Source organism: Musa acuminata, chromosome BXJ1-5 (assembly GCF_036884655.1).
Source record: "Musa acuminata AAA Group cultivar baxijiao chromosome BXJ1-5, Cavendish_Baxijiao_AAA, whole genome shotgun sequence".
NCBI lineage: Eukaryota > Viridiplantae > Streptophyta > Magnoliopsida > Zingiberales > Musaceae > Musa > Musa acuminata.
Genome location: NC_088331.1, coordinates 44,547,198 through 44,571,793, shown reverse-complemented (window position 1 = coordinate 44,571,793; position 24,596 = coordinate 44,547,198). Strand labels below are relative to the sequence as shown.

Genomic DNA, 24,596 nt, shown 5'->3' with positions numbered 1-24,596 from the left:
TTAAATCATGATAATATGTTATCATAATTTTTATGATTTAGAATCATGATAATATAGTATTAAAATATTAAGGGGATCATAATAATCTTATCGTGATTTATTTTTTTAATAATATCTTTTCTAATATGCTCTTACAAGATGGTGTTACCATTAAAGACATCGATATTGGACCAAAGTAAAAGTTATTGGTGAGATAAATGCTTGGTAAAAGCATGTTGATTAGAAGATAAAACATGAGAGACACGTAGTCCATCATTTTGTACTTTGAAAATCGATGGTTATGTATTTCATTCCAGAGTAAAATACAGGATTAGGTTATGTATTTCATTCGAGAGTAAAATACAGGATTAGCATATAGATATGCTATCCCGATATTATCACAATATATAGATGGAGGCTAGAGATTGTGATAAATAATGTATATAACAATGATTGAATCCAACAAAATTTAGTAGTTGTAGAAGCAACCGCTTGATATTTAACCCCAGTAGAAGATCAAGAAATATGACATAATCACTATTATATATCCGTATTACTTGCTTAATTAATATTTAAAAATACATGAAGCAATAAAGGGGAGTCCTTTTGAAAAAATAAGTCATGATTAATAGTATTTTGTAAGTACCGGAGAAGACGTTTAACAACTATCTAATGGTTGGAAGTAGACTTGTATAAATTAAGAAAATTTATTCACTGCATATGCAATGTTTGGACAAGTGAATGTTAAATACTATAGATTACCAATAACTCGATGATACTAGGTGGCGTCACCGAGATTAACACTATTAGATAGGGTAAGAGGAATACTTGTAGATATTGGCGTAGTAACAATATTGGCTTCAAGTATTTTGGTGTGATGAAAAAGGTCATGAATATACTTTTGTTGAGAAAGAAATAAACCATTTATCATGTGGATTACTTGAACACCAAAAAAAATAACTAAGCTACTCATGCTTTTTGATAGAAAACTTATTTCTAAGCTACCGATTAATTATTATTGATTTATTATCAATAATAATTAAGTCATTCATATAAACTAGTAAAAATATGATTATGCCTTTATGAGAATAAACAAATAACAAAGTTTATAATATCTAATTGAGATTAGAAGTCTTCGGAATGAGAATTATGAAATCTAATTGAGGCCAGATGTATTCGAAATTCAATGAGAGGCCTACTTGAGATCATAAAGAGTTTTTACGGCTTACAAATATGTTGAGAAAGATTGTGATTAATAAAGCCTAGAGGTTGCTTCATAAATATATCCTCGAAAATATGACCAAAAAAAAATATATTATTCATGTCCACCATCGAAATCCCCAATTGTTAGGCAAACTAAGATAAAAAATAATATAACTTATTATTGGTTTCATAATTAGACTCAATATGTGATGATACTCTTTCTAACAGGTCGTCTTGCTTTATAGTTATTAATGAACCTATCAAGATTTGGTTTGATATGAAAAATTCATTTATACCTTACAAGATTTTGACTTGGACGGGATTAAGTTCTACTTTCGTAATAAATTATTATAGTCTTCAAACATTACGACTCATCATTCAAAAATTTTTAAAGCTTGGTTAATAATAGATAGCTTAAAAATAAATTTTTGATGGTGTCATGTGGTGGTATATAAGATGTGTCTCCATGTTGAGATCCTCGGCAACAAATGAAGATGATAAAAATTTAATAGAAACATTATTACTAGAACATAATTTAGAGATAAATATTAGATTCTTCTTTTATATTAGGAACATAAATAAATAAATAATTAAGGAAGAGAAAAGATTTGTAGAATCAGTAAAACATTTATGATCGTCTATCACGATATCCGAGGAGGAGGCAGCAGTTTCGTGGCCATGCGCTCACTATCACATACGATACACGCATGTGTGCTTTCCAATCGAAGTCGACAGCGTGCACTATTAAGCATCCACGAAAACAAGTATATGATAATGAAAACTATCAGGCAATCATCATCACTGGAACGATAAATGCATTAACTATCTAATGATTAACCTATCCATTTGATTTCGTCTGGTCCAAGAGTTTTGGGAAACTACTGCAATTATAACACCAATATGATCGCAAGGTAATAGTTCTGTGGGTGCACTGGTTTAGTTTGACAGGTACATTATACCCAGTCCAATCTAAGACATATATTTTTAGATTGGAGCAAGCTAAATCAGTGACTAAATGGAAATATCAATCTGACTTTAAGGACATATATTCACATGGAAATATCAATCTGAATGGAAATCATTTTCTTGAGCTGGTAAAGCAAACAAAACTGGAGAAAAGTTGTACCACATTGTTCAAAAGAACAAAGCCTTCCTTCCATGTTCTTGGAATCCATCAACATGCTTTCCCATGCATAATTTGTTCAGGAAAGATCCTATGAAATCCAATTTTTCATCACAATTTTCAGAACATTTTCACCTTTTTTTCACTACTATGTCAACTTCCTTGGAGGACTTGATCAGTAGGTTGGTCTGAGGCAGACTAAGTGCACAAGTATTATGGAATTGATGGACTGAGAAACAAAGTATGAGTAGTTCAATGGAGGATTCAAATTTGGAGATGGAATTATACACTTCAAGATGTGTTAAGTGTACCTTGATGAGGAGGAAGCCTTATCAACTGGGCTTGAATACTTGGGAATGAATGGACTGAGACTGTTGATTGATAAAACAGGTGGAGACAAGACAAGTAATATATCTTCCCCTTCAAAGGTGCTCAAGGGATGTTATGATGCAGTGTATTAAGCTTGTCTTGAGCTTATTTTATGCTGGGATTTCCCTATTTGTAAAACATTCACATGTTAAACCAAAAAACAAAAAGAGAAAAAATAGAGCGATAATGTTAAGACAATTTGATAAAATAGATTAATTTAAACTCTTATTTGACAATCTAATAAGAGATTGACATGAGGTATCAAATAACCTTTTTAACATAATTTTTTGACAAAAAAAACCTGTAAAAAGACTGACCAGCCTCTGTAGCTGGTTTTCTTACACACTCTCTGTCTGCAGCTTTCTCCATTATCATCAGTAGTTTTCAGAATATGCAGAGACAAACTCTCCATCTGTCATGTTCACACTATAAAAGAAGATTATGACAAAGAGTTATCCAATATGTGGAAACAAACTCTTAATCATTTACATAGTTTTTCAATGCCACCAAATCTTTCTCACAATCTTCTTAAACCATATATACTAAAAGACCAGCAAGCATGAGCCATGCTTGGAACTCTCTGAAGATGATGGTGTAATAGAAAAACTGAAGATGCTACATCTGGTGGACATTTACAATATAGAGGTAGGAAATACACTTTTCGTAGAGAGGATAGAGTAATATAGACTTCGTTTCCATGGGAAAAAGACTGCCTACCAGATGCTCTCACATGTCTCTTCCATTTCATCTCTAGAGCACAACGGTTATTTGCCTCTCAAGATGAAACTACAGGAGTCCAAGTGTCTTTAGCTGCTGAACATGCTCAGCTGGAAGGGGTGGCGGGCACCAATCAGTGCCCTCGCCATCAACGTCCTCCACGACATACTCCTGATGAACACCGACACACCATTAGAAGGTTTAGTAGAGAATACTGGATGGAATTAGACAGGAAAAAGATATCAGCTTTGGCATAAATTTCTTGTTTTGTGTACTAAAACAAAATGAAACTGCAAAGCAGGAAAATCGATTCATGGCTCTTTGCTTCAACAGGAACAAAACAAGGAAATGAACTGCTTACACACAGAGAAAACAGGACTCACTTTTGTTAGCATCCGTTTAGCAAGTATATGATAGTGACGCTGCCAAATTCGTTGGCCGACCATTGTTGCCACGAGAACACTGTAAAATATGCCAATAATGGTGAACAGCCCAAGAATGATTAATCCTATTATAAAAAGCAACGGTAGACCAGCTTCGCCAGCCCCTCCCAAGCATCCACATTCTCCTGCTGTACTTGCACAACTTTCAAAGCATGTGGTACAATCGGTCCACATACAGAGGGTGCCAGGCAGATGACAATCGGCACACATACTGAAAAAACAAAAAGAAAATGAATGCATCAAAAACATGTAGAGTAGGAGAACGTGTGGAGATGGGAAAGAATGAGAAAGTAATCCATTTTATTTAATGATTACATTAGGTTTATACAAGATTCACTTAAAAGCATATACATAACAAATCACATAGAAATGGATTTACACTATTACAAGATATGACAAATTCCAGAAACTAAAGGATAACAGATGCTAACCCTGGTTGACAACAACAAAGACATAACTCTCGACATGGCTGAGCCAAATCATTGCGCACTCGTCGATCATAACAAGTTATAAAGCATCCAGATAACCCAAGCAGCGCGAAAAATAATAGTGCCCCTGCATTGTAGATAAGCATAATGACGAAAATTAGCATGAATATGATATAATGTCCAATCTAAAAGATCCAAGTATTATGAGATATAAAACAACAATGTACAAAATTTTATGGTCGAGACAAATCTTAATACATAAGCATGTGAATCATTATATTCCAGACATTACATAGTAAGAGAGAAATTATCTATTTTACTGGAAACAGTTTCTGAACATGTGCTGCATGGAATGTTGTCAGATAGCATACATTTTTATATTAAAGCTCTTAAACCTATGAACTAATGACTTGCATGAAAAAACAATAGCTATTATAGGAAAAGAAAATTGTGTAGTTTAGGCCCCATGTTATACAGGATTTTCGTCAAGAATTTCAAGATTTTAGCCAAACAACTCAAAAGTTCCACTAAATAATTCCCACCCTCACATCCCTTCCCAGAATAACCTTATGATAATTCCACTCTCCAAATCCCCCTAGAATTCGATTTCCAAATCCTGTTAAACATGAAGATTTCATTTGGGAGAAACACCATCAAAAGCCCACCTTCCAGAACTCACTCTCCAAATCCTAGAATTCAAATGGCAACAGAACACATGAAATTTTCAAATCCTACAATTTACAAATGCCAACAGCACTTTCCATGCTTCAACATAAACAATGCACTACAACATGAACAAGCATGAGATAACACCTTTATAATGTAACCAATAGATAAAATCATCATGAAGTGCTCTTACAGTTTAGAAGCATACCACATACATAGTAGAAACTAATTTTGCTGTCAAAACCCCAAGCCAACCGCAACCAACTGTTTTGAGAGCTATCAACCAGAAAGACCAGATATGCCAACAAAGATATTATCTGTCTCGAATGCACAGAAAAAAGGATTAGTGCAAAATAAAATTGTTGGATTATTATCAAGAATGAGATGGGAGAACTTAAGCTTACGAGTTGAACAACTGCGAATATAGACAGTATGTCCCTAGTAACAAAGAATCGGAACTTCAAGGTTCTCCATTTCCTGTCTGCATGAACATGAACCCTCAAATAGTATGGAGCCTTGCAGGTTGTGCAATGGGAAAATGCAAAACCTTCCTGATGAAAATGAAAATATGACAGAAATTAGCTACCTTGGAACTGGATATATTCACAAACATTCATGGAAAAACAGAAGAGAAGAAAAATATCAGTGAAACTTAGGTGGAGCATTTTCTAATGGCATATTGTCAGCCTTTAATCCAATAAGCAGATTTGGCAGTTATTACTACTCTAAACTTGATTTGATTTGCATAAATTTGACATAAACTTTCTTTCGCAGTTCTAACATATGACATTAGCAAGCCTCTACATTTGCTGATCATTCAAGTGATTTATTCTTGAAGTGCTGGAGATGATCCCTTTGCCCCGTCCATCTACTCCGACCAAAATGCAATTATTTCCACCAAGTGAGAAGAGAAAGAAACAAATTCCCATATATCCAACGTCAAGTAGCCACTAAGATTCTAGTTTCCACCATTGTAAAAATAACTATATCGTGAGATGCTAGGCTAGGTAAACAAAAATCATTTTACAATTTCAGATGTACCAAGGCATGCATTTGTCATGAATAAATCATCCCTGAATTTGATTTTGGAAAATTGCAGATCACTGCTGACAGAGTGTTGGCCAGACTTTTTTAGAAGCTTTACTGTCTAGATCCACGTTTTTTTAAATGGTGAATGACAGCATACTAATACAGGAAAGGACATCGAACAGCTTTGGCCAGTAACTACCTCTAAAATACTTACATGGTGGCAGAGACAATATAATTACTGAGACAGCAAAATCTCAATTGGTTTAAATCTGCATTCTTCTAAATAATGAACAACAAATGAATGATGCATGAAAAACAATTTTTACCATTAGGTGCCTTTATGATACTTAAATGATTACTGGAATAGGACAATAATTAAGGCAGCCCAAGATCCATCATCCAACGATATGGATTGTGCTTTTGAGACGCTCTTTGCCACCAATTCCAAAAATTTGAAACATACCTGTCAAAAAAAAAAATCTAGAAATTTAATTCTGAAACTTTCTTAGCATGTTCCGGGAAATATCTTATCTTTGTTGCCCTCTCTAAACCCTATCAATAATCCATTATTTCCTCTAATGACTACATCCTCATACTTTCATGTGCACAATGATATCATCTTAATCAGTCATCCATAATGATTATTTAGTAGTCTGTTTCTTAGTGTTCCTATGTCTAGCGACCTAATTTTTCCTCAGCAGTTCCACTGGTACGCCCATCTTGCACATGTGAAATATTGTTCAGACCTAATTAATCCTCAGATTAGAAGACATCTAACATTGGATCCTTCCTGATACCATAGGATACTGAATCGGACATCACATTTCAAATTCATTTCACATAAATAATAATAATAATAATAATAATAATAATAATAATAAAGAAAATGTTTGCATAATTATACTCGTGATTATCAGATCTGATGTTTGCACCTCACACAAGAGATCTATGACAAAACATGATTCATGACGCCATTTGCTTAAAGAGCAGTTCATCAACAGGATGTTCTGAACATACTTGAAGATGCATAAATGCAGCATAGGCACTAGAAACCCTATCTACTACAGACACAATTCGTTCACTCACCTTGACAGACCGCCAGTGGTCCAAGCATTCACGATGGACGTACTTGGAGGTCCCCTTGCACTTGCATGGCGCTATGAAGTCCCTTCCTGAAATTCCAATTATGAAAAAGGAATAAGTTTGCAATCAGCTCAGGTGACTCTCTTTTACTCCTCTCTCATAAACCTTCTATGTCTCAATCCCAATCGCAAGAACTTCCACGTTTGGAGACGCAATCCCCACGATTTATCCCAAAATTTCATGGGGGTAGTTAAGACCCAATCTTTAATTGCGAGACAAAAGACAGAAATCGAAAAGAATGTGAGAATAAACCCTAAAGAAAGGGAGGAGGAGAGAGGTACAGAGTAGAAAGGGAGAGGAAGACCACCATCAGTTTCGAGACAGATCCGGCACTGGAATTGCTCGCCAGGGCCAGCTTCGAGGTCGATCTCGTTGGGGTCCAGGACCGGGATCGGCGCCATGAGAAGGGAAGAGCTCTCGGGATCCGCCATGCCTCTATGTATACCGAAACAGTGAAAAGAAGGGCGAGGCGGAGGATGAAGAGACAAGAAAACAGATTTCTCTACCTCTTCGTCGTCCCTCTCTCTCTCTCTCTCTCTCTCTCTCCTTCTCGAAGAGGAGGGAGGAGGAGGGCATGCGAGTTTGGTGATGAAGCGTCGACCTTCTCTTTATTGGATATATATATATATATATATATATATATATATAGAAAAATAGAAAATATAATATATTAACTTTTTCTGATAAATCCCCCATTGGTTTTTTTTCCTTAAAATGTGATAATTAGTCGATAATTCCATCCACCACCTCCTCTGCACGTGACAAAGCTACCTATTTATATTCTATCCATTAGTGTTAGGGTTTAGTTAAACTTGCACGCTCGCACTTCGGCGATCATGGCGGAAGAGCTCGCGGATAACCCTCAGTTACTCGAGGGAGAGGAGCTCATGGCGGAAGCGGTGCCGGCTGAGAGCGGTGGCAGCGCCGAGAAGAGGAGAAGAGAGGAGGCCGGCGAGGAGGACTCTGTTTCGAAGAGGCAGAAGCCGGAGGGTTGTTTGGAAGAAGAAGGGACGGATGGAGTTGAAGGAGAGGAGGAAGTTGGAGGCGATGTGGAGGTGCGAAGAAGCCGGGACGGTGGGGAGTCGGAGGTGGCAAGTATCGGACCGAAGGTGTTTACGTCGTCAGTGGAGATGTTTGATTACTTCCTGAAGCTTCTCCGTTCCTGGTTGCCCAATCTTAATATCAACAAGGTGCGCCTTTTGTTCCTTAGCAAATTTCCTTTCTTTACGTTGATACAGGAAAAAGTTCGTTTCTTTGTTGTTAATTCGTTTTGGAGACATGATTTGTTTAGTTGAAATTACCTTAATCTTGCTTGAACTGTATCAGAAAAGGATCCATAAATGTAGTTGAAATGTGCAATCTTGAGAAAGAATTTGTGTACGTGAGCTTGGAATTATAACAAACATGTGGTGGGAGAGTGTATTGCTGCTGATGCAACCTTTTATGCTTTGAGTTGCTAAGGGTTACGTTTGCCATATGCTTTTGTTCAAAACTAATGTTTTTATTTCATAAAAGAAGAAGCAAAATTTTATATGAATCCCTTTTTGCATGCATTTATTTAAAGACAATCACACCAATAAGAACAAGAAAGAAATTTTTTAAGACACGTGTAGAATTTTCACCTATTGTGCACCTGCAATTTTGGATCTGAATGTGTACATTGAATGTATTATGTGAATGAGGAAGATATGTAAGTTCATGTGGTTTCCAAAAATTTGACCTCGAGTTAGGAGAATTGTAATTCCAGTGCTATTTTTTTATATAGTTTTGCAAGCTAGACCACTTTTAAAGAGTCCATGGATATGTAGGAAATGATCTCCACAGGAGTGAGGGAATCTATTTTGAAGCACTCCATATGATTTGAGTATATATGCATATGTATTCTTGTTCAGGCAAAAATTGTATTCAGACTAAAAGGATGTTCTGATGACTGATTCTATATAGATTAATTGGACTTCTTAGAATCTTGAATCCAGATTGATGCTAATCCAAAGCTGATTGTTGAGTGTGATTCTAGGTTGATCCAAGTCAGTTGCACGTTAGACCAGCTTCTTGCTGTCCCTAGAAAATTCCCAATTAGTCTTTTTGTTGGTTTGGTTGATTTTAGCACAATCTTCATTGATTCTCACTCATGGTTGAACATTTCAGTCCTAATCTGGTCCAGTTTATGCCAGGATCTCGACATAAAAACCTATGGTGTTTCTCGATCCTGGTAATGTTAATTTTATTCACAAGATTTACTGCTGGGAACCACATGCTGCAAATAAAACCTGGAATGCTGTAAAAGTTCATGTGGGATATTTGGTTCAAGTTGGCATGCACTACAAGCAATTAAGAAGATACTAAAAATCAAATATTTATTCGAAATAAAATGTTTTTATTGTGATGATAACAATTAAGTCAAAACTAGTAACTGCTGGAAGCAAACTTAAGGAGAGAAGTAATTGAAATTGTCGGAAGAATGAAATTTAATCGATCTGGATTAGCAGCCTACTGAGTTAGTGTTTGAAGCATGTTGAGGGTAAAAAGTGATCTATTTGATTAATTTAAGGAGTTGCTCTGGATTGGCAGCCTACTGAGTCAGTGTTTGAAACATGTTGAGGGTAAAAAGTGATCTATTTGATTAATTTTAAGGAGTTGGATCTGGATTAGCTTGTTGATTCTAAGTGATAATTGAATTCTTTTTATTTTGTTTGTAGAAGGAATAAAGTGATAAGTGCGAGGGAGAAAATGACAGTATCACTTTACCTCCAAATTGCAGTTATCCATTTCAGTTCACCTGATGCTGGAAGACAAATCATCTAGTACCAATGCCAATGCTTTCGTTGGTGTTATTGGTTTTGTTGATTATGTTTGGTAAGCTATGATGTGCAACACTTGTCCTGAGTTTAATGTGAATTGATAATGAAAGGATGAGATATGGGAGATTGAATATTGGTATCTTGCATGTTATGAAAAAACAATCGTTATATTTTTCTACTGCACTCTCTGTTTATCCGACAGCTTGCTCATCTTAGAAGAATTGAATCTTTTGGTAGCTTCAGAGATTTTGCTCTATGGATACCTCATGTTATAGTAGGGTCTACTTGGCCTTGTTCATTTTGACTTTCCATTACCAATTAGATCAAGCTGTACACTGTTTCACGTTGTTATGGATTCTCTCATTGGAAGTCTTTCTTCCCCTTATATCTCTTGCTCATAAACAAATTGTGGGATCCTTCATTGATGAATCTGATTTCCAGTTGATGTATGGCATCCTAAAGGTGCTAAACTGGCAGTTGTATGTTGCATAACATCAATATTGTTCATTTATTTATCATGTTTGTTCTTAATATGGGGTCTTATACAGTAATTTTTGATCATTATCAAAGAGTTTAATAACAGAAGTTATGTTTTTAATTTACAATAGTGCTTTTTATATTTCAGTATGAGCACATGGTATTGCTGGATTTGTTGAAGAAGGGGCATCCTGAACCTGCCAAGAAGATTGGAGAAGGAATCGAGGCATTCCAGGTGCGCTATCACCCGACATATAAAAGTCGATGCTTCTTTCTTATTCGGGTCGATGGTACTACTGATGATTTTAGCTTTCGTAAATGTGTGGATAAGATACTCCCCTTGCCTGACCATCTGAAAGTCCAGTCAACATCAGATAATGATAGGGTTTTGGGCAACAAACATGGAAGCCATCAGAGAGGAGGTGGCAGAAGAGGTGGTCGAGGCTATGGAAAGAGGGGTGGTTTCAGGAAATGAATGTCAGAATTTTTTTTTCCTTCTGATTTAAAATAAATGCCAGGTTGAATTTTATTTTGCCAAAGGGAACCATTATGCACGTGTGCTTTCTATAAAATAGAGTCTTCTTTCTATTGGTATGGATGCCACGTCATGCATTATTTTGGTGCCTTAATCAGGAATTATATGTTCCCATCATATTGTCATAATCTCATTTCATTATGTTACTTACAATTTAATATAATCGAGAGCAATTTGGTGGTTCCTAAAAGAAAACATTTAATATCTCTCTAATCTTTTTGCCTGTGTTAGTGCTAAACCTTCTGTGCATGTAGTCATGTGTGATGGAGCTTGATGTTATCAGTGTTCAAGGGCTGTAATAATATTGATCATTTGGATAATTTTAGTGGAGTAGTGTTGGTTACATGTCTCCTGAGTTCAAGTGCGACGATATGAACATCGTGTCTACTTCAGTGTTCAAGGGCTGTAATCGAGTGAGTGCAGTAGCTGTTGGTATACAGTTTCTGTTCTTTGTATCTAGGTCTTAAAATTTTGATATTCTCAACTTAATAAAGTATCCCTTTTGGTCTTGTGTGCATCAAGTAGCAATTCTATAGTGTCCTTGGAGTCCTCTTTTCTTTTCTTTTCTCTTCTGGATCACTGATGTTGATATATTGTGGGAGCAAATCCGTCTTGTTGAGAGGAACATTTAGAGTTCATACTGATAGAGGCTAAGATGTATTGTTGTTGTTATTGCATTTTCTGTACTATTCTGGCTTTGATGTATCCTATGATGTATTATCAAGTGAAGTGATCAATCTTGAGTCAAAAATGTGCATGATAAGTTGCATGTAGTCTCAGATCAGCCCAAGAACATTTGGGAGGCAGCCACTATGAATGGCACCATTGACGAATATTGGTTTCTAATTTAGGAGATTCATATGAAATTATAGCTTGAATAAGGTCTACAATAGTGTTGTCATTCATATGGACATGAATAGACACTGTATTAAATGTCTGCATTCAAATATAAGACTTGAGGACAAGAAATTGTTTATCCCATGCCTTTTTGGGTTTCAGAAATCAGAGAAAATGTATATGAAAAAAAATACATGCATTTTCCTTTTATCCTCTTTTTATTTGCTATTGAAGAATAAGAAAAATCATTTTATGCAATTGAATATACTAAATCATTGGTTTTTTTATATTTATCTTTAAATTTAAGTTTAGTCTATGCACAAAAAATTACATATTCCAGTATTTATGATTATACTAATACATTAGATTTAATAATATAATTCTTTTAATGCATTTGATCGAAGATCTTACTATCAATAATCAAATTATTTATCAACTAAGCTAGTTGAATATTTTTAAAATATATTAAATAAGATATCGAATCCTTAACTCTTAGTAAATCGTCTCGAATCAACACCATATTAATATTTTAGATGTACAAATTTATGGGTTAATATTTTAAATCCTCTAATCCCAAGTGAGGGAATCATCCTATTGTTTTAGATAATTAAATAATAATTAATGTAAAATTCTTAGGATGTATTTAAATGCACATATTATTATTCATTACTACTAGACCAATATTTTAGATATATATTGGTAATATTTTATGTTATTATTTAATTATTAATGTAAAATTTTAGTGTAATGTTTTAGCATTTGGAAGGGAATATTATTCATATGCTACAATGAAGAATAGAAATAAATATGTTCTCTCCTAATTTAGAAGGGACAGATACGTAATTTTAGAATATTATTAGATTTAATGTTTTATTTTATTTTAAGCGATTTCGTATTGACGCGAGCAAACGCGCGGTGAGTCGCTCTGACGGGAAAGGCTGATCGATCCTTGGGGCGGTGGAAGCGAGCGAGCGGGATGGCAAACGCTGGCAACCTCACGGCCGAGCAGCTCCCGGATTAATCTTCCGGGAAAAGAAATCCAATAGTTATTTCTTGCAGGGTATTTGATTCTCGAATCGTTCTCCAGCAAGGACGAGGTCGGGAAGATGAGGGATCGAATGGCGGAGTTGTTGGACGAGTTCGATGGGTCCTTCTCGTCCATCTTCTCCACGAAGAACCACGTATTAGAACATCACGAAGGTCTTTGGTGGTTGTAGATCGAACAGGGAAGAGGAGAAAAAAGAGGGTTTTTTTGCATTTGATCTCTTCTCTTTACATTGATTTAGCAGCAGCATACGGACGATTACTTCTTTCAGGGCGCCGAGAAGATCTCCTTCTTCTTCGAAGGTCTGTGCGTAATGAACTTTTCTGTTTTGGTCTTGTTCGGTCGCAAAATTCGTTTCTTTTTTGGTTAGAAGTTGTGTGTCGTTAATAAAAATGTTATTTTACTGATGTAGCATAAGCTAGTCATGTTGAAGTTGCTACATGTGACAGAGAAACAAATGACATGAACATATCAACTGATATCTCCACTTTGTAGTAAGATATGTGATTTTCTGCGACTATGCATGGATAAATATGAAAATATTTGAGTTTTAGATGGGTTCATACACAATCTTCTCACTAAAAGAATGTCTCTTTACCTTGACGATTTACTTCCTTCGAAATTGAAGTTAGTCCAACTGGTCTCTGACATTGATTTACAAAAAGCACTGATGATGGTGTTGTACACATTTGTTTGAAGAAAAATAGATTGCCATTATTTACCATTTGCAGTCACTTTTGATGAAGATCTATCCAAGAGAATCTGGGCCTTAACTACTAATTTGATTGTTGGAGTGAACATCTGTCAGCATTTGTAGTAGGTGAGTTGTAGTAGAAGAGTGACACTGTGGAGATTCTTTAAGAGAAACATAAAATACTGTGGTTGTGAGTTGCTTATGCACCTGAGGCAGCAAAGAGATACTTGTTCATGTTGGAATTATTATATTAGGATGTTTCTGTGAGCATTTGTAGTAGGTGAGTTGTAGTAGAAGAGTGACTTTGGAGATTCTTTAAGAGAAACATAAAATAATGTGGTTGTGAGGTGCCTATGCACCTGAGCCACCCTTGTTGGCAAGGTTCATATAGTAGGATAAGCTGTGTACAAAGATCAGATTATTCCACGGCTTACAAATTCTCGTACTGATATAATGTGATGTCTATGCTTCATTGCTAAGTTGTTGCATCCATTTTTCTTTCTTTCTTTTTTATTTTTTTTATTTGCACGGATTAGTTTCAAGTACCATGCTATCAGCTCTTTTTTTTAACTAGCTTGTTATTCTGTGGGAAACTTTTCTGATGGTTCTTGCAGAGAATGCATTTGGAGAAGATGGGCGTTTGAAACAGCTGAAGGAGCTCTCAATAAATAAAGTTGGCCATGGTTTGTCCGTCAGCTGTCATGCGTAATTGGCATTTCATGTAGTATATAACACAAATGTGTTTATTTATAGTCGGATGTAGATATTTGATATCTAGCTCTCTGATTTACTTCTAAGAGAATTTATTTATTTATTCTCATCTTCCTCTGCAGCACTACATGAAATAGATCCTGTCTTTAAAGAGTTCTCATTCTCGGACAGGGATGCTCTGCTCATTGGATTACAAGAGAACTGTGGTTATACAATCCATGTATATCTTTAAGGTACCTTCTTAATAGTCCTAGTTTGGCTGGATGTCAGAAACCTAATCATATCCATGTTTGTTGTTCATATTATTTCAGCTAATAAGTTCATTGTTATTTGGACTTGTCGTGCAGCTAATATTGCTACAATCAAAATCTTATGATACTTGGAAGCTAGCTAAGACAAATAGATAACATGAAAATTAGGTCTTTTGTGTTGAGAGTTTTTCTTTCTCTGTGGCTGCTTTTTTATGCTTGTTAATTGATTGCGAATGTTGTATATTACCAACTTAACAGTGATTGTGATCTCTGTACAATTGGCAATTTAGCAACCAGGCATTAGTGGGGAAGCAGTACCACACCAGGATAACTCATTTCTCTTTACAGATCCTCCATCTTGCACAGGATTGTGGCTAGCACTAGAGGATGAAACTATCACTAATGGTTGTCTCTGGGCCATCCCTGCCTCCCACAAGTGTATCTTTCTTTCCTAAGCTTCCTTAGGTTTTCTATTTTGTTTCTTGTTTGATGTCATATACTATATACTTTTGACATTGATTTAGATGGCCTAAAGAGGAGGTTTATTAGAGATGAGAATGGGGTTCACTTTAATCATCCTTCACCATCCTATGATCACAAGGATTTTGTACCATTGGAAGTAAAAGCAGGCTCTCTAGTGGTTATTCATGGTGATCTTATACATCAAAGGTAGTATTCTTGGCATCATCATTATTTCTTGGTAGTGATTGTAGACTTGACTTTTCTTCTGCAATTTCTTGACAGTTTTGAGAATAAGTCTCCCAATTCAAGGCATGCCTTGAGCTTGCATGTGGTGGATACCAATGGACATGTCTGAGCCAAAGACAATCGGTTAGTATACAATTATCCCTCACTTGATGTAGATCTTTGCTTGGTGTCTTATCTTGATGCTTTATATCAAACACTTCAGATTTTTTTGAGAACCAATCTGATCCTCAACCACCTCAGCAAGTAAAATATCCATTTGTCGTTGGCAAAATCACATCTTTCTTGTCTCAATCACCTTTCTACTCTGTTCCAAGTGATGGGCATATTATTAGTTCAATAGCTGTGCACATCAGATTGCAGATGCTCCCTGTTATGACAAATTTCCAATTAAAAAAAGGTATTGAAGTGCAATTCTGTCTTCTGTGAAGAACATCTACCTCCAGATTAGTTTCAATGAGTGACTTGGGCTTTGAGATCGACACAAGTGTGCCATACCATGCTTGTGTTGATAAGGACAATACTCATTACATGCATCTGGAGTTCAGAAGTGAAATTGTGTTGGCATGCATGCTATAAAATGATAACTGAATTGTTTAGAACACGATGCTATCTAATCATCTGTTAATCTTGTTCTTGCAAGGAAGTTTAGGATTCAGGTTTCTTCTTTTGGCTGTACAATTTGAGATGTAACACAAATCGACTACTTTCTTCCAGGATTCAGAGAAAAGTTGAACCTGAGCCAATCTATGCCAGTTGATGGAAGCAGCAATGCACCAAAGAATGCTTCCTACTCTAATACTAGAGGATCCAGTGGCAGTATCCAAACTCAAGGATGTTAGTTCTGCTATACTTTTGTGTTTGTCATGACAATTAATCCCTCTCTTCATCTTGGAGATTTATCTTAAATGAACTTTATCACAGGGATGATAGTTCTGCAACACTTTCTCGGTTGTCATAATAATTAATCCCTTAGCTTTCTCATGTAAAATAAAGTTCCTTTTTATTGCAAACAAACAAAATTAATTTATAAGGTCAATGAAAATAAATATTTCAGGCCAATCAAGTAAGTCTTTATTTTTTATTTGTATTCATTTTAATGATTTTTCATTTTTTTAACAAAGAGTGAAGTTCTTCTACAAGCTATTGAACTTCACAGAACAAAAACAAAAAAACAAAAACAAAAAGCTAAAGCAAAAGAAAAAAAACATAGCTTTCTTTAACACTTGGATGAACTAAGAGCGAAGCTCTTCTACAGGCTATTAGATTCAGTCTTGACAGCCACTTTGGAGTTCGACTGTTACGCTTGTCACCATGTCAAATAGGACCCGGAAATGTTCCCAGCTGTCTCTGCTCGTTCCATGATACAACCTGAACCCAAGAAGAAGAAGAAGAAGAAGAAGAAGCCTTTATGAGAAGACGACGTTACTGACCCATTCAGTTGGGCAGAGAGATCGGTAGTATCGCTGGAACTTCTTGCACTCCGGCGACTCTTCTCCTTTTGCCTTCCTACACCTGAATAGCAACCAAGAGAACCACCGCTTTAGCGCGCAGCGAGAGAGAGAGAGAGTTACTGGTACTCGAGGTAGCGCGCGTAGCAGCGGCGAGTTTGGTTGGTGCAGGGGAAACGGAAATCGTTGGGCGCCGTCCCGATCTTTAGCACGTGCGTCTCCGGCGGAGGTGGCGCGTCGGAGACGGTGCCTAGCTCGCGAGCCGGTCGCGGAGATTGCTGTCCCCGAGCCACTCTGCACGTCTCTCGACCTCATCTTGTCGTGCGGATCAACCACTATCCGCCATCTCTCTCTCTCTCTCTCTCTCTCTCTCTCTCTCTCACTCTCCGCTGTTCCCATATATAATGCAGCACGAGAGAGAGGAGTCCGACCAGCAAAGTAGCTCGATATGGCCACCTGGCAGATCTGGAGGAGTCAACACAAATCAGCAAAGGCTCAACTGACTTTGGAAGGAACAAGTGCCGCATGCATGGTTGACCAGCCATATTAGTAGCTAGTTTTGACTTTGGAAGAACAGCAGCACACATGGAAGAAGTGTTGCATGCATGGTTGACCAGCCATATTAGTAGCTAGTTTTGAGTTTGGAAGAACAGCAGCACACATGGAAGAAGTGCTGCATGCATGGTTGACCAGCCATATTAGTAGCTAGTTTTGGCTTTGGAAGAACAGCAGCACACATGGAAGAGTGCTGCATGCATGGTTGACCAGCCAAATTAGTAGCTAGTTTTGACTTTGGAAGAACAGCAGCACACATGGAAGAAGTGCTGCATGCATGGTTGACCAGTCATGTAAATGGCTGCATGCATGTTAGTAGCATCACAAGTAGCAGCAGTCACTAAACTTATCTCACGAACACCAATGGAGTTCAAGAGGGCTTTCCATTAGTACAGATGCCAAGTTTTCCATCAAGTTTATCTTATTTGACGCATGGATCGAAGCTATCGGAAACCCGAAAACCGACAGCCTCCTTGCACAAAAAAAACATATTTCTCTTCGACAGATTTGGTATCAAACAGCAACGCTGAGAGCGCGTTCGATCTCTTCTAGTGACCGTCCCTTCGTCTCGACGACATTCCCAGCTATGTAAAGAACTGCAAGCAGGCATACTGTTGCAAACCCTAAATACACCCTGCTGATTCCAAACTTGTTCACCACGCTCAAGAAGTAGAGACCGATCACGAAGTTGGAAACCTGCATGGAAGGATTCAAGTTAATTAGCCAGTCTATAGGAAAATGTTTGAACAAGAGAATCTTAGTGAACTGAGCTCCTTCCATTTACTTCTCCAAGGAGGCTATAGAACAGTAGGAACTTGTCTCATCAAAATTGTACAAAAATGGGTCTCATTGACAGAAATATGTCAATGCTACTGAATTTGATATAGTTCAAACTTGCTGCTTCGCTACTCGATGCGAATGATTGGTGGAATAGATGGTGAGAATCCAAAATTTTCACACTTGTTCTTGCTGCTTTACTACTTGTTGCAATCAATGCAAAGCTCCTTTCATTTGTCATGTATCATCAATCCAGCTGAGTATAACTGATACAGCAGCAGCAGCAATTTCACTTCTAATCTGTGCTCAAGAACATAAATCCTCCTGCAATTAGCTACTCCCTACTCCACACCCTAAAATGGCTTAATGATCATCACATTAATGGATAATGTTTCTAATCATCTCTCTCTCTCTCTCTCTCCAGGTTAAATTACCTTTCCATAAATATAACTATATACAACTTGGCATATCTGAGGTTTTTTTTGTATTATCTTATTCCTCAATCTGTGCTCAAGCACATGGATCATACTGCAATACTATAACACATGATGAAATGATCCTATGGCCATCACACACTTTATTTACCGTTTCTGACCATGTCTTCAGTCTTCCTCTCCCTCTCTCGGGGTACCTCTAGTTTTAATGAGCCTTCCACAGCATGCATATTTAGTTTTTTTCTCCTTTTTCCCTTTTATCGTCGGTTACCACCAATCACACATCCAAAACAGAGACTGTCTGTTAAATTCTCAGAAGTTTATGCGTAGAAGATTAAGCTGCCTGTCTTACCCAATGCATGCCAAGAGACAATGCAACTGCCTTGGCTCTGATCCTGGAAGCAAAAATCTCCGGGAGGAGGAGAGCCGGTACAGGGCCAGCACCCAGTGAAAAAGAGAGCACATATCTGTTAGAATGCAATTTTAACCAAGTTAGCATATATCGATATGAGTAAACCTCAAAAGGCTTGCAAAAATTACAGAAACAAGGGGAATGAATATTGCACTGGAATTATATTCACTTACAGGACTGTGCCAAGCACTGCAAGTGTCCCTGAATAAGGTGCAAGGGGCTTCCATGTGAATGACAAAGAAAGCAGCAACATGGAGGCAGCCTTCAGTGATAGCAATATAAACGATCAGTTAGCAATTTATAACTTCCCAATTTAAGTGAAAAAAAAAAAGATCAGTTGGAGCAAAACATAACCCTTGTAATGATCTCTACACATTACTGCCTAGAATTGATATGCTTGGCTTTTGGGATCATAACTGCAAAAGTTTCCTACAAAATTATCTGGTTCCTCGGACAAAAAATTATTGCTACAGATGTTCATGCAATGCAGCAAAGATATTTCATTTAATATTTGAGGAATTTTCAAAACTAAACTGCTAAATTTTCAAAATATGAATTAAAAATAGAGTAAAAAAGTAATGCCAAGAAATTATCCATATGCACTGTAAGTTACTTCAATTAGTTAAATGCTTCAAGAAAAAAGATGGACTACCATTCCACTAAAACTTGTGATCAAAAGGCTTTTCCTTCCTTGCTTGTCCATCAGAGAAGAAGCAATTGCTGTGCCTGAAACACCATCATAAAAACAGTGGTATATATCACAGTTTATGGTACTTAAACAAGGAATTTTTTAAATATATGTGGAGTATATTGGGAATAACAGGAAAGTACCAAAAACATTTGATGCCCCAACTAAAGCGCTAGCAGCAACATCAGAAGCAATTCCCGCACTACGGAATACAGATGTAGAATAGTATACAACAGCATTTATTCCAGCCAATTGTTGAAACAAGAATAATGCTGCTCCAACGCTCACAACTGCAGTTGAGAATGTGATCAGGAAATTAATTTAAATTGAACTGTACAATTCACATAAGCATTGAATGTATACTTCAAGGAATACAGTTAAAAAAAAGAAGAATGATGTGAACATGTAGCCTTTCTGTAGACACATCAGCACATCAACCGAAGGATTTTTGGCAGATAAATAACATTTAGGTGATAAATTCCTATGGAAGGCTCAAAGGCTAAATCTATGTAAACCTATAAAATGATTGTTATGGAGAATAAATGGAAACTCATAAAATCAAGGATTAAAATCTTGCTCCGCAACCAGTTTCGGCTATCAGTCAGACTGGTATGGTACTGATACGGTCCAGTATCTTTTGAATAAATAATAAAATAATGAAATACCAAGAGGTACTGGTCCTTGGTCAAACAGACCTATATCGATCAGTACATATTAGTCTGATTAGGATTTGAATCCTTGCATTGAACAATCAAGAAAATATAAGGCATAGTTTTACTACTTTAATCATGAATGCTAGAATCTATTTTTTACTTAAGAGCACCAGGAAACAAATTCATAACAAATCATATATTCAAAATTCAGGGGAGGAAAATTTATTTTATGGTCAAAGTTATAATACAGTTCTGGAGTATCACAAGATTCACAACTATCATTTAGGTTACCTTTCCAGTAGCGTTTACCGAAAAGATCGAACCAACCAGCATCTGATTCGGTTGTGCCTTCACCACCTGCTCTTAAATCATGCATAACTTCACTAACCTTTTCTTTTCCATAGAGTTTCTTTATAGCAGTTTCAGCCTGAAGAAGCTTTCCTTGCTGCAGCACAGATAATGGCATGGAGTTGAGCATGCAACGAGGGAAGACTAATAAGAACACCATCACTGAAATTAATACAATAAACAAGAACCTGAAACAGCCAGCGAGGGCTTTCGGGACAGAAAGCCATTCCAAGTGCCATCAGAACAGAGGGAACAATTGCAATGCTAAACATTGTCCTCCACCTAATCAAAGGACATAAATGTTATGAGAACAGTAAATATAGAGTAAATGAGAAACATCATGTAACGATTATAAAGACTACATTCCATATTTTGCATAACAGAAAAAATAGCATGACAATATGAATATAAAACAACTGCATTTCCACACTATAAAAACAGCAGCATAAATTTAGCTTATTCGAGTTTTTGATGACAATACCAACAATAAGATGGGAGAGGTATTGAGGTATTATCCACAAACTATCAAGATTATCACATTACAGAATGTATCTAATAGAAATCAGAGAGTAAGGCAATTCAGGTACCAAATAACATGCATTTAAGTAATCATTTATCATATTACTAGTAACGTGGGACAACATACCTTACTTCCCCACTAAAGAAAAGAAATTAACTTCTAGAAATGCTAAATGAACTTCATTAAAAACAAAACCAGCAAATAGAAGTTATCAAAACACTTAGTCATTTTGCCTTTTGTATCAACTGCTAAAACTTTGGTAGTTCTCACTTGATGTCCTAACAACTTGGAGACAAAAAGATCTACAATAACCTACATGGATTCCATATTACTAAATATATTCTACTAATTAGATGTTAATTAATGATATAAGCTGGAACTGAATCATATAAGAAAGATGTCATGACGGCTATTGTAAAAAGCCAATCTAAATCCTGAAAACATATTAAAAGGCTTAACAGGCTTGCTAATGTACTGAACCATCCGAAAGACGAAAAGCTAATAATATAGAAAAACTTTAATAACGCATGTCACAGACAAAGTTGAAGTTGATCAAGGGAGGGAAACTTAGAACTGCTATTTATTAATAATGCAGGCAGAATCATCCATGACTCAGGAAGCAATATGACAATACCATTTTTCATAATGCTCATTTTGGATACTTAGTAATTTCAAAATCAATGAAATGAAAGGGAAAAAGACATGTTCTTTGATTCGGTTGTGTTAATAGAATTATAAATATTACCATTTTTACGTAGGACCTAGCCTGATTTATAATTTTTTTATTTTTAAAAAAGTTATGAAAAGAAGCACCTCATATAAATTTCAAATATTCATTTTGTTTCTTTTCCTGTTAGAATGTTGTTAAGATACCGGAACTTCAGGAAATGAAGTCTGACGACTCAATAAATATCCACTTTGAGTTTGCTATGGATACATGTAATTCACTTTTGAACTGAATATCACACAAAATATTGACAATAAATACTTGCAGTACGAGATGTTAAATTACATCTAAACATGTAACTCTAGATACCAGATGCAACAAAAGAGATAAGTTGAGAAAAATCCACCATAAAGGATTTCCTGCTAAAGGCAATCCAGCCACCAAAGCCATGAGAATACCGATGCAAATGAAAAGTTGGTTGATGGATCCAAGTGCTCCACGAATTTCAGTTGGTGATATCTGGAAGTTGCTGATGTTTTTTTAGCTATATGAGCATTTATATAAGTTTACATGCTATGATCATCACATTGGATGCAAAATTCAGTAACCTCTGATATGTAGAGTGGCACAATGGCAGAAGAGATCCCAATTCCAATTCCAGCAAGCAGTCGACCAATTATCATTGTTCGTACATCTTGGGCAGTTGCACTGCAACAAGATCCTCCATCAAATTGGACACCAGGATCTGTCAGCTAAATAGAGTTTTTCTGTATAACTAAATCAGTCATCAAACCTGAGAAAAGCACCGACTGCAAGCGGAATTACATCAAGCTGGAAAGTTCGAGTCCGACCAAATTTATCAGCCAATGCTCCCCCAGTAAAAGAGCCGACAGTTGCACCTGCAAGAAGGGTGCTAACAACCCAACCTGCAAGTGAGAAAAATTAGAGAACTTTTGAGAATCTGAAAAGATGATAAAAAGAAATCCAACAACCTACTAACATAAATGGATGGAAAGGCCTTGATCAGCACATTTAGATACATTAAGTAGTTCTCATGAGACTTTTATGTGTTTAGATGAAACAAGTCTCCATGCTTAACTAGAAGAACCAATTTGATTCCATCACCACTAAGAATAGGAAATGACTGTACCTTGTAGTACAGTATTTTCCACAATTGCAAGATCCCTTGCAAGATATTCAAGTGCTCCATTCACTACACTGCAACACAGATACATATCCAAACATATTAAGACCAGGGAATCAATTCAACTTTTGCATCAGGGAACTACAATGGACAAAGTTCCGAATCTTTTAAAAGAATAAGAACAAATGGCAATTGGTATTGCAGTCATTTTTTCATGCAGCTTCAACAAATTAGATTTGAGAAAAAATTACAGTAGAAAGTTCCCAGGAAATCTCATGGACAAGAAAAAGCATGGTTATGTATTTGAATAGTATTTTGGTCAGCTTTATATGGGAAACATACCCAAGATGATATCCAAACAAAATGGCCCCCAAGCATGCTACACCGACGTATGGCAGAACATTTCCTGATGATTTTGTCTGAGGTTTATCGGAAGGCACGCTCTCAAGGTCACCTGAAATAGAGTCAACAGCATAAGTTGCTTACTACAGATACTCATGAGAAGAAGAATAAGTCGCTGAATGAAAGTTCAAACAAAGTGGATAACTTTGTTTATCCAATTCCACATAGGACAACTCAGCGAAATTGTGGATAACTTCTTCATATATGAAGATCGCAGGAATCGTCACCCAACCCACGATGATGAATCAAATTAGAGTTAGATGAGAAATCTTTTGAATCAGAAATCGCATCAATCCAGTAACATCACCAACAAAATGAAATCTTTTTTGTATCATTTACTCTAACGCATCAAGAAAAGCCAATAAAGAAGGTAAAAATTGAAAACAAGCGATGCGGAAAGAACGAACCAGACGCTTGGACTCTGACATATCGAGCTTTCTCCCTCGACCTAAAAATCCCCTCCATCCCGCTCCTCATCCGCGCCATCTCCATCCCAAAACCGATGGACAATCCAAGCCGCGAGCTTCCGCCGCAGAATCCACGGTCCGGCATCCACAACCTGTTCGATCCCGCCGTCCTCTTCCCCACCACACCAAAACCAGCCGAAACCCTGTTTCCGCGACCCGGGAAATGGAGGCCAGGTACACCTCCTTTGGCAGCAACCGCAGCGTTCTGCATCATCTTTCCCTTCTAATCCCCTCCTGTCACATAAATAGACATAGTAAAAAAAAAAAAGGAACGATTGAAAGCGCTTGCATTGATGGGGACAATTCTGATCTCGACAGACCAATAAAACAACAGCAACATAGAGAAATCACCCAAAAAGACGACGTTTGCCTTACAGCAAAAGATTGGCACTCAATAATCGAAACAATCGATTCAAATGGGTCAGGAAAGAGAGGAAAAGATCGATCTTTGAGAGCCGTTACCGATCAAGCTAGTCCGAAGCGCAAAGAATCCCCTTCTGGGCGTCGACTGGAGCGAGAGAGAGAGAGAGAGAGAGAGAGAGAGAGAGTACAAAACAGAGTAGCCGAAGCTTGGAACGATCCGCTCTCATCGACGGAAGAGAGACAGAGAGAGAGAGAGCGCAAGTGGCGGGTTTGGATTCCACTGTGCAGGGGAAAAGGTCCAATACTGCATACGTGTCACATGATAAGGACGGTCGCACGAGATTTTGGTATTACTAAATCTGTGACAGATCTATTAATCTCTCATATATGTTATATATTAATGTTTCTATTAATTATTTAGAGGTTTTAACGTATATTTCCATCTATTTCAAAATTGTGTATTTATCCTTATAAATTTCATGTGAATATTATATTCCCCCGTAAATATTGATGTTATCATAAATTAATCATTTCTATAGTAAAAGTAAAAAAAAAATTA

General features: G+C 36.7%; 3 protein-coding genes and 1 pseudogene across 4 annotated transcripts; 2 read left to right on the top strand and 2 right to left on the bottom strand.

Annotated features, from left to right (window-relative positions):
- Positions 1-3,113: 3,113 nt before the first annotated feature.
- On the bottom strand, positions 3,114-7,702 carry LOC135585123 (uncharacterized). Of its 2 annotated transcripts, XM_065184392.1 has the most exons (8): positions 7,607-7,702; positions 7,408-7,535; positions 7,044-7,129; positions 5,333-5,479; positions 5,137-5,245; positions 4,266-4,389; positions 3,775-4,045; positions 3,114-3,562 (listed from the first exon to the last, which is right to left on the bottom strand). In XM_065184392.1, the coding sequence occupies exons 2-8, from the start codon at positions 7,529-7,531 to the stop codon at positions 3,461-3,463; spliced, it is 963 nt and encodes a 320-aa protein (XP_065040464.1). In that variant the 5' UTR covers positions 7,532-7,535; positions 7,607-7,702; the 3' UTR covers positions 3,114-3,460. The 2 variants fall into 2 exon arrangements, with proteins under 2 accessions (XP_065040464.1, XP_065040463.1); XM_065184391.1 differs by having other exon boundaries at positions 7,408-7,695.
- Positions 7,703-7,900: 198 nt separating this feature from the next.
- Positions 7,901-10,966, top strand: LOC103985398 (protein EMBRYO DEFECTIVE 514). Its single transcript, XM_009403074.3, has 2 exons — positions 7,901-8,290; positions 10,527-10,966. Exons 1-2 carry the CDS (start codon positions 7,937-7,939, stop codon positions 10,851-10,853), a joined length of 681 nt encoding a protein of 226 aa, XP_009401349.2. The 5' UTR covers positions 7,901-7,936; the 3' UTR covers positions 10,854-10,966.
- A 1,890-nt stretch (positions 10,967-12,856) lies between these two features.
- Positions 12,857-16,218, top strand: LOC135674003 (phytanoyl-CoA dioxygenase 1-like; annotated as a pseudogene).
- A 1,308-nt stretch (positions 16,219-17,526) lies between these two features.
- Positions 17,527-24,296, bottom strand: LOC135674482 (plastidic glucose transporter 4-like). The gene is made up of 14 exons (XM_065184390.1): positions 24,137-24,296; positions 23,615-23,908; positions 23,148-23,259; positions 22,812-22,879; positions 22,455-22,587; positions 22,270-22,369; positions 22,068-22,180; positions 20,663-20,756; positions 20,418-20,571; positions 19,617-19,763; positions 19,438-19,511; positions 18,959-19,047; positions 18,726-18,840; positions 17,527-17,858 (listed from the first exon to the last, which is right to left on the bottom strand). The coding sequence occupies exons 2-14, from the start codon at positions 23,886-23,888 to the stop codon at positions 17,676-17,678; spliced, it is 1,656 nt and encodes a 551-aa protein (XP_065040462.1). The 5' UTR covers positions 23,889-23,908; positions 24,137-24,296; the 3' UTR covers positions 17,527-17,675.
- Between the last annotated feature and the right edge of the window lie 300 nt (positions 24,297-24,596).